At 46.8% G+C, this 10,462-nt stretch overlaps 2 protein-coding genes across 3 annotated transcripts in view; one reads left to right on the top strand and one right to left on the bottom strand.

Moving 5' to 3' along the window:
• IFT81 (intraflagellar transport 81) overlaps positions 1-10,462 on the bottom strand; it is a 127,019-nt gene that overhangs the window by 74,934 nt on the left and 41,623 nt on the right. The window lies entirely within an intron of this gene.
• Positions 847-10,462, top strand: part of P2RX7 (purinergic receptor P2X 7) — a 45,883-nt gene continuing 36,267 nt past the window's right edge. Inside the window, exon 1 of the mRNA XM_006768903.2 lies at positions 847-2,033. Coding sequence (XP_006768966.1) covers positions 1,915-2,033 — 119 coding nt within the window. The 5' untranslated portion in view covers positions 847-1,914. The remainder of the gene's footprint in view (positions 2,034-10,462) is intronic.

The raw sequence follows: 10,462 nt of genomic DNA, 5'->3' as shown, positions 1-10,462 counted from the left end.
GCGTCGGCCTGTGGACTGAAGGGTCCCGGGTTTGATTCCAGTCAAGGGCACATGCCCGGGTTTCGGGCTCGATCCCCAAGAGGGGGTGTGCAGGAGGCAGCTGATCAATGATTCTCTCATCATTGATGTTTCTTATCTCTCCCTCTCCCTCTCCCTTCCTCTCTGAAATCAATAGAAAAATGTATTTTAAAAAACAAAACAAAAAAAACCCACCCTGACCTCCCTGCCCTCGTGGCTAAGCAGTCCTCATTCCCTCACTGGGGAAGTGCGCACAACCCAGGCACATGCCCCCGACCGGAATCGAACCTGGGACCTTTCAGTCCGCAGGCCGACGCTCCATCCACTGAGCCAAACCGGTCTCGGCCTGCATGATTGCTTTGGGGGAAGGTGTTTCATTGCCAAGATGTGATTTGAAGTGTCTTTTAGTATTTAGGGCTGGCGATTGATTCTGCACAGGTGAGGATCTCAGAAAGGCTTGGTCTGGATATAGAGATATTTAAAGATCAGTAATTTTTTTAAAGTAGTGCCTGTTAGGTGTGATCAAATAATTGAATCGGTACCCCCTCCGCTGGGAATTGACCTTTAGCCCACTTCATAATGGACATTCCACTTGCTTAGACCACATTCCACCTGCTAAGACCATTATCTCTCCCCTCCGGAGTTTCCCAGAATCCCGACCTGCACAGAGAATTCTCCTCCCAGAAAAAGCCTGCCTAGAGTCCTTTAAAAAACCCTGATTCCCAGTCTTTGGGTGCTGGCACCATTTGGGGCTCAGCCCATCTGGGTTTCCAGATGACCTTTACCCCTTTTGGCCTTGTGCATTCCTCCTTCGGCGACCCTAACAGTGCCTGCATACAGAAGAGAAAACATAGAAGTGGCCTTAGTGTGCACTCACCCCAGAGCTTCAGATGAAGGATCCTTGGAGCATTTGAAATCTTAGCTTTATTGCTTCTGAGGAAACAGGGCCCTGGGTCCACTTTAACACCTAGATCTAAAAGTTGACCATTTTATACAAAACCTGCTTTGCTTTGAACCTGCCAAAATTTGCTTTCATTGAAATTTAAGCTAAACTCCACCAGAATCCTACAAAAACTCTGTCCCTTTGCTTGGGACACGGCTCCTCTGGCATGTGTTCGCCCTCATTGAGGGGTCAAATCCTAGCTTTGTTGCATGGCTAGTTTGTTCCTGGGAGTCTTAGGCTGCTGGGCGTAAGTCCTGGATGAACCTCCCAGGGCACAGAGCAGGACAGAGAGAGGATCCAGACAGAGGGTCATGCAGGAAATATTCAGCATAGAAATAAAGTCCACCCTTCCCTCCCCCACTACCCAGCAAATCTGATTCCCCACTATCTACAGACAGGAGTGTTGTGAGGAAGTGTGTGGGGGTGGTGAGAGCGGAAAGGGAGGCAGAAACCTTTGTTCACCCAGTGTTCATACACATCTGGGGCTGAATAACGAGTTCAGAAAATTAATCAGGCAGTCTCTGAGTGGCTCTTGAGGCCATGGAAAGATCTAGGTCCTTTTACTAAGGCACAATGAAAGCACTGGGTCTCCTGACATTTGAAGGGCTGCCCCTTCCCCCCAAATGAAATGAGTCAAAAAAGTGAAGGGAACAGGGGGAAGGGCAGAATTCTAAAAAAAAAACACCCTTCCTTTGAACACCATCATTGTGCGAGCATGTGAGGGAGGCCAGCGGAGGCGGGGTCAGCTGCGAGGCAGGCCTATAGGACTTGTCTTCCCTTGTTTATCCCCCAGCCACATCTGGGCAGCAGCCAGGGGCCGCCCCCATTGTGTCATTGGAGGAGCTCAAACTTAAAGGCTCCAGTTTAAATTCAGGGCGTTTTGCTTTCTCTTACTGGTGGGCCTGCTGTGGCTGTTCTGGAGCCAGCTCCAAGACGAGAGTGAGCCTCTCACCATGCCAGCCTGCTGCGATGATATGCTCCTGTATGAGACCAACAAAGTCATCCAGATCCAGAACACGAGCTACGGCACCATTAAGTGGTTCTTCCACATGATTGTCTTTTCCTATGTGAGGTAAGTGGGCTGTGGAGATGACCCCAGATCTCTGCAGTGGTTGCCCGCAGCTTCTGGTGCACATCCTGAATTCTACGTGGTTTTAAAACCCGGGAAGTATGTCTCACAGCAAGTTGGTGGAAGTGTGTGTGTGTGTGTGTGTGTGTTGAGGGCAGGGGGGCGGAGGCGCGGCGGCCAGCAAGCAGCAGACAGGGAGGAAGCTGTGCCAGTTTGCTACAGAAAGAAACTTGGGAGGCAAGTGTGACACTCTGGTTCTATTCCAGGCCCGCCGGGGTGAAATGGGTGGGACATGCCTGGGAAAGGTGGGAAAACACAGGGCAACGCCCTTGATTTCCAGGGAGAAGGCCATGAATCGGGGTGCAAGTAGTGATGCTGCTGGTATCTGAGTCATCACTGCTTAGGGGCAGGAATAGGATCAGACTTGTAAATACACTTTAGATCTTCTCCATGGTTAGGAAGGCTCCCCATACACTTTTTTTTTTTTTTGGTTACAGCTCATCTATAGATTGCAAGAGGGATGTCCGACTGCCGCCGGTTTAGGCCTGATCCCATCAGTAGGACATCCCCTGAGGGGTCCCAGATTGGAGAGGGTGCAGGCTGGACTGAGGGGCTCCCCCACCGCCCTGAGCATGAATTTCATGCACCAGGCCACTAGTTGAGATATAATTTGTTACACTATACAATTCCCCCATTCAAAGTGTACAATTTCGTAGTTTTTATCATATTCACAGAGTTGTGCAATCATCACCACGATTTTAGAATATTTTCATTACCTCAAGAGGAAATCCCACCTCCCTTAGTTACATTCCCATTCCCCTGAAGCTTCAGGCACCCACTGGTCTGTTCTATGTCTCTATGGATTCGCCTATTCTGAACATTTCATGTAAATGGAATCACAACAGTATGTGGTCTTTTGTGTCTGGCTTCTCTCACTCAGCATCATGTTTTCAAGGTTCGTTCACATTGGAGCACGTATCAGTACTTCATTCTTTTTTATGGCTGCATAATATTCCACTGTATAGATCAGTGATGGCGAACCTATGACACGCATGTCAGAGGTGACACGCGAACTCATTTTTTTGGTTGATTTTTCTTTGTTAAATGGCATTTAAATATATAAAATAAATATCAAAAATATATGTCTTTGTTTTACTGTGGTTGCAAATATCAAAAAATTTCTATATGTGACACGGCACCAGAGTTAAGTTAGGGTTTTTCAAAATGCTGACACGCCGAGCTCAAAAGGTTCGCCATCACTGGTATAGATGGACCACTTCGTGGTGGACATTTGGATTGTTTATCAATTTGGGGCTATTATGGATCATGCTGTTGTCCAGCTGATGTGGCTCAGTGGTTGAGTGTCAACCCATGAACCAAGAGGTCACTGGTTCGATTCCCAGTCAGGACACATGCCTGGGTTGTGGGCTTGATCCCCACTAGGGGGTGGGCAGGAGGCAGCCAATTGATGATGTTTCTCATTGACGTTTCTCTCTCTATCCCTCTCCCTTCCTCTCTCTCTAAAATCAATAAGAACATTTTTTAAAATCATGCTGTTACGAACATTTGTGTACAGATTTTTGCAAGAACATATGTTTGCATGAACAGTTTTCTTGGGTATGTAACTATGAATGAAATTGGTGGATCACTTGGTAACTCTTTCAACCTTTTGCGGAACCAACTGTTTTTCACAGCAGCTGCAGCATTTCACATGCCCACCATCAATATTTGTCGCAATTTCTCCACATCCTCACCTGACACTTGTTATTATCTGTCTTTTTGGATTGCGGGCGTCCTACTGGGATGTAAAGTGGTATCTCTTTGTGGTTTTGGTTCACATTTTCTTAATGGGTAATGTCCCCTTGCTCTTTGTGATGATGATGAAGAAGAAGATGATGATGATGATAACAACTCACGTCTGTACAGGGAGACAGTGTTGTTTACCACCTAAGGGCTAGAGTCACTCAACCTCTCCGAGCCTCAGATTCTGCCTCTGTTCACAGAGTGGTTGTGATAATTAAATAGAAAAGGCATGCAAGCCCTTCTCAATGCCTGGCATAGGGTAGGAGCTCCCCAAATGTCAGCTCTTTTTCAAAAGAATCTTTTTTAATCTAATGGGTACCTTCATAATGCAGTACACCCTCTCCTCTATCAAAGTAACCATGCCTTCACTTGGGGTTTGAGGTCTGAAAAGGTGGATTCAAAAATCCTTTACCTCTTTGCGTTTCTTTTTCTGTAAAATGGGGATGATGGTTGTTGTGAGAATTAAATAAGTTAATAAATGCAGAGCTGCTAGAAAAATACCTGGCATAAGGGAAGCCCTTACTAAGTGTGAATTCTTATTAATTGTAACTGTTAGGATCATCATTATTTAATTCATGTGTTTACTATGCAACAAACATTGAATAATAAACCCATATGCTAGAATTCTAAAATAAGACATTACTTAGACAAGATACTATAGGACTGATGATAAAAAAACATAGTAAAGTCTACAAAGATCATATTTCAGATCATTCCATGTAACAGATAATGTAACTTTCTGGTATGCTTGGGTCCAGAACGCAGTTTCTTAAAAACATCATTGTACATATGAGAAAGATTATTATGAGAACACCTTACAATGATAACTATTTTTCTTCCATATGGTGGACTCTTATTTTACATGCATTTAATTCCCTTAATTTCAGTTACACACATGGAGAGAGGGCACAATTAAAACAGGGCAATGATCCGGTGACTGGTGCCCGGAGTAAGGGGGAGATGGATACTTGAGTTGGGGTTCCCTCAGTCAGTCTTTGCTTCCACGTGCTTCTCACAGAGTGAGCATTTTGCTGTCCTACCTGTGGATCTAAACACACCTTTTCCACTCAACATGTCCCTTGAAATAAGCCAACTCCTTTGCCTTCCTTTCACTTCCCGCAAAACTGGAAAAACAGCAACTTGTTCCAGGGCAGGAGGAAAGCCTGTGGCTATGCATTGTGCACAATGCAAGGGCCTAGCAAAGGCAATTTCAATGAGACACAATTTTTACCTTAAGTCCCCACTTTGGAAGATAACCCCACGTGAAATGCTTCCCTATTGTTTATATTTTAAAATATGAAATTGAAGGAAAAAATGCTTCCAGCTTTGCTTTTCCCCTCTGTGTTAATGGAAGACTTACATCTCTCTGAATGGTGTCCCATAGAACACAGCATGGACAATGCTGCCTTCAGTTGTATTCTAAGGCTGCAAGTTGATGTAACTGCAAGTTGGCTATCTGTGAAATGGGTAGACTCATGGTGCCCCGGGGTTGAGGGATGTTGTATGCATCAAATAGGACTGGTGTGGACCACTGATGGAAGTCCAGCCAGACTCAGGTAAAATTTGGGATATGCAGCAGCAGGTGGTGAGTTTTGGCTATAGGGTTCTGGGTTCAGTGGTTGTACATACTAGGGCCGAAAAGGCAAAGGGCCAGGATAACAAAGTAAGACAATGCATCAGTTATTGAAACTGGGGTACAAGACAGGGGCTAGCAATATTGGAAATAAGACTAAAGGCTGAGTCTGGCTGGCATAGCTCAGTGGTTGAGCATTAACCTATGAACTAGGAGATGAACTAATGTGAACTAGTTCACAGTTAGATTGCCGGTCAGGGCACATGCCTGGGTTGCAGGCTCCATCCCCCCAAAGGGAGGCAGCCAACCAATGATTCTCTCTCATCATTGATGTTTCTATCTCTCCCTCTCCCTTTCTCTCTGAAATCAATTAAAAAAAAAAAAAAGACAAGAGGCTGAGCAGCTTCTCATAGTCCCTCACAACCAAGTTCAGGTCTAGAGTCAAAGGCAGGGCCTGCAGCTGCTGGCAGGGTCATGTGGCTCCAGCTCCCAGGGTTGCAGCAGTATGTGGACAGGATGTTGCATCCTCTCCATCCCACCACGCCCTAGGTCTGTGCTAGTCATATTGTTTGGATGTCTGACAGAAACCTACCTCAAGTTATCCAGCAAGCCACACAGGGGGATTTACTGTCAAGTAACTGGGCAGTGGAAGAGATGGAACTGTCCTCTGACATGGATGGTCATAAAAGTTCAAACTGTGTTATCAGGGCAGGTTCTCTCTCCACATCTTGGATCTACTGGGTATTTCGTTTTCTTCTTGAATAGGCTACCTATGTAGGAAGGTGGCACACCTCACATCCTCCCCTTATAGCAACCAGAGGAACAAACAGGGTTTCTTGATAGCTCTGCCAAGAAAGTCCCAGGAAAGACTCTGATTGGTTGAGCTTGAGTTACATATTCATCCCTAAACCAATCATTGGCCAACCCTGGGTCATGTGCTCACTCTTGTGGCAGGAAGTAGAGAGAGGGTAACAGAGCTGAATGAGCCAGACATAACCACAGTCAATGGCTTTTCCTTAGGAAAAAAGAATTCTGTTGTCCGAAGAAATGGGAAAAGAAAGTGGTGGGTAGGGGCAGAGTGGGGAGAGACAGTAAAAAAACAAACATCCATTACAAAGTCTCAATGGATAATTATGATTTCAACAGTGCAATTGTGGGGGGATTCCCATGTTATGGACTCCACTTCTTGATTATATATCACAGCTTAATTTCCCAGCCTCTCTTGCAGCTAGGAGATAGGCATGAGACCCAAGTCCAAAACTTTTCAAATATAAGAACTATGTAACACCTTAGTACGCAGGGAATAACATCATGTGGTGGGCGTGGGCAGAATTCATCTTTAGGAATTTATGGGGACAGTACCAGCCTTGACCTAACCAATGGGGACCACGCTCCTGAACCCCATGCTTTAGAAATCCCGCTGTGGCACTCTGCTGGCTGCAAGCTTCCCCATGAAGTAAGAAGCCAGTTTCCTACTGCTGCTTAGGGAATTACTCCAAACTCAGTGGCATAAAACACCATCTACGTAGCAGCTTGCAGTCCTGTAGGCTAGTGGTTTGGGCAATGACTGGGTTCTCTGCTCAGAGACTCACAGGGTTGAAATCAACCTGTGAGCTGGGTCGAGTTCTCACTTTGGGACTCTGGGGGGAGCTTTTTACTTCTAAGCTCATTCTTGTTGGTTAAGTTCCAATTCCTTACAGTTTCAGGACTGAGAGCTCTGTTTCCTCGCTGGCTGTCAGCCAGGGGCCACTCTTAAGATCCTGGAGGTCACCTTCATTCTTTGTGAATGTGGGCTTTTCCAGCTTCAAGCCAGTGATGACACAATAAATTGTTCTCATGCTTCAAGTCTCTGACTTCTCTTCTGAGACCAGCCAAAGAAAACACTCTGCTTTTAAAGGGCTCATGGGGTTGAGTCTGGCCTACCCAGGCCTTCTTCCTATCTTAAGGTCAGCTGTGTAATAGAACCTAAACATGAAAGCATATCCATCATACTCAAAGCTCAGGGAGTTAGGCAGGGGTCATACACCAGGATACAGGAAACATTGGGGTCATCTTAGAGGTCTGCCTGCCACAGGGCCAGAATGTGCCCATTCAGAGCTGCACTCTCCCATCCCACCATGCCCTGGGGATGCAGGACTGCAGAATTCTCTTCCCAAATGGCCCTGAACCTCTTCCCAGATTTATTCTCTTGAGAGAAGATTATAGCATCCATGGACATGGGCAGGTGTATACAGGTGGAGGGAGGTTGGGCATGGAGGAGATAGGAATACAAATGTAGGGAGAGAGATCATTTAGGAGACTACAGGATAATCCCGGTGAGAGTTGATGGTGACCTGGCCTAAGGAAGTGCCAGTGGTAGAGATGTAGATGGATTTGAATAACATTAGGAAAATAAAACAATAGAACGTATGAGGGGGAGTGAAGGAAAGGATAAGTTAAGGGGTGTGCTATGTTTCAGGCTTGAGCAACTAATGGGCGGTGGAAGAATTTACTGGGGTAGGGAATATGTGAGAAAAAGCCCTTTTGGGGGTGGAAGATGAGTTCAGAACTGAAGGTTTGATGTGTCTGTGGGACACACAAATGCAGAGGCTCAGTGGGTAGTTAGATATATGAATCTGAAGCTAAAGATACAGATTTCTATATGGGGTAACCAGAACCATGGAAGTAGCTGCAACTGACCAGCAAGAGAAAATGTAGATGAGAAGGCAAGAAGGCTTAGAACAGATTCCCGAGGATAGGAATGCTAACCATTGGGAGCACAGACGTCCTGGTAGGATCTCAGCAGGGTGGTCATAGAGATACAAAGAATGTCAGGAAAATGTGGATTCCAGGAAGCTGAGGGGAGAAGGGGAAGGAGCTAGTGGGTGATCATTGGTGTCAAATGCTGCTGAGAGTCCCAAAAAGAACAGGTCTGTGGTGCATCTATCGGACTCAGTGAAGATGAAGTTGTTTACTTGGCAAGGGAGGCTTTGGAGGAGTGGTGGGGGCGGGTGCCAGACTGGAGTGGGTGTAGAAATGGATGGAAACGCGGAAATGGATGGGGTGACTCATTCTTTCAAGGGACTTGGCTACAAAGGAGAAGAGAGGCATCAAACGGTGGTAGGAGAAGAATATGGGGTTGAGGGAGGATTCATTTTCAAGATGGGAGATGACGTTGAAATGTAGACGGTGAGGAGATGGGAGAGAGGGAGATGATGAAATAGGTGAAAATGGTCATGGTCATCAGCGACACCAACTAGCGACCCTAAGGAAAGCTTGCTGTGTTTTGGGGCTGTTCTAATTGTTAGACATTTCTTCTTCACTCTGAGCCCAAATCCATCTCCCTGTAATTTCCCCGCTTTGGTTAGAGCTCTGCCCTGTGGCCCTTCTACTTGACACTTCTCAAATGGCTGCATCCTGTTATTGTATTTCTCCTCTTCTTCAAAATAGCAGCCCGACCCCTCCAGCCCTGTGTGCCCCAACATGGAGCTCAGACCTTTACTGTCTCAGCCAAGCCCACACACCCACACTCTTGTTTGTCAAGTCCTCTTCAAAGGTGGTGCAGGCACTTTCACTTTGCTAGCGGAAGCATGCAGTAACCCAGCCTGTTGTGGTTTGAGATATAAAATGATAACATCTGCAAATTTACCTTAACGTGTGTGAAATGTGTCTTAGGTGAGAAAAGACTGGCAACGTGAGGAAGGAGGGTGGAGGGGCAAAGAAGCATAGTGCTCATGAGAATAAACTGAGCCTCAGTGGTTAGACTGAATGCTTCCCCCTGGAGATCAGGAATATGGATGTGGTCCTTTATATGGTAAAAGGAACTTAGCAGATGTGCTGAAGTTCAAGGTCTTGAGATGGGGAGGTTATCCTTGGTTATCTGAGTGGCCCCAGTGTAATCACAAGACTTCTTAAAAGAGAGAGACAGGAAGGTCAGCGTTAGAGAAAGGAGATGTGACAATGGGAGAAAGGGCTGGACTTGGAGCCCAGGAGTGCCCGCAGCCTCTGGAAGCTGGAAGAGGTGAGGAACAGGTTCTCTCATGGAGCCTCCAGAAGGAATCAGCCCTGCTGTCACCTTGATTGAGCAACAAGACCCCTAGAGCTGTAGGGGAATACATGTGTGTTGTTTTAACCCACTAGGTTCGTGGTAATTTGCTACAGCAGCAACGAGTAATTGATACAATCAGTATTTAACTTGCTTTGGGGTGCAGGCTCTCCACCACTTTCTCCTCAGTGCATCTCTTGCTACCCTTGGCTGTTTGCCAAGGCGAGTGGACCAGGGATGGACATAGTCTGATTCTTCTCTGGGGATTTTATGCGCAAGAAGCAGAGGCTGCGGGCCCAGCATCCCCATGAAGCACACAGCTGCTTTCAGGGTAGGCGGGGGTTAACCAGCTGGAAAACGGTTCACTTTCAGGTCAATTTAGAGTAACCTTTGCTCAGTGAGCCCAGACACTGTGAGGAAGAGCCAGTCTTGGCTGAGAGGCACTTTTTCCCCCACCGTGTCCTGAGGTCTCTCTCCATGCCCGCCCGGTGCCAATTCCCCCAGATATGCCAGTCTGTGCAAGTTGCCAAAGTCGTTCATATTCAGAGCCTGTGGATCGGGATTCTGAAGAACCTCATTATAACGGGGATCCTTGTCTACTTGTGGTAAGTCAGGTGCAGAGTGCAAGCCTGAGGGCTTCTGGGGCGGACCTCATTCTCCATCCCCCCCCTCTCTTTCACCCCTTGTTTCCCCTGCCCTTTCAGCCAGGCTTCTCTCATATCAGCTCTCTCCACCTTCCAGACTCTCCACTCTCTTCTCCCCCATTATCTCTACCCACCCATCGGACATGACCCAGCTAAGTCCCCAGCGCCTTTCACTTCAGGGATATGTGGTTTGCAGGCTTCAGAGGATGAGAATTGTCCCTACCCACAGCCAAAAGGTCACAGGGAGCAGGACGCCAGGCAGCTAGCTCCTCATTCAGGGACTAAACCCATGGTCCCTGAAAGGTTCATGGCTTGTCTGAGTCACCAAGTGAGTCGGGAGAGAACTGCCGGGACAGTCGTTAGTATGTTCTTCCCATCGGGCAGGGCA

The sequence above is a fragment of the Myotis davidii genome, unplaced genomic scaffold (genome assembly GCF_000327345.1).
Source record: "Myotis davidii unplaced genomic scaffold, ASM32734v1 scaffold223, whole genome shotgun sequence".
NCBI lineage: Eukaryota > Metazoa > Chordata > Mammalia > Chiroptera > Vespertilionidae > Myotis > Myotis davidii.
The sequence above is the reverse complement of the archived record's forward strand: the minus strand, read 5'-3'. Positions and strand labels throughout refer to the sequence as shown.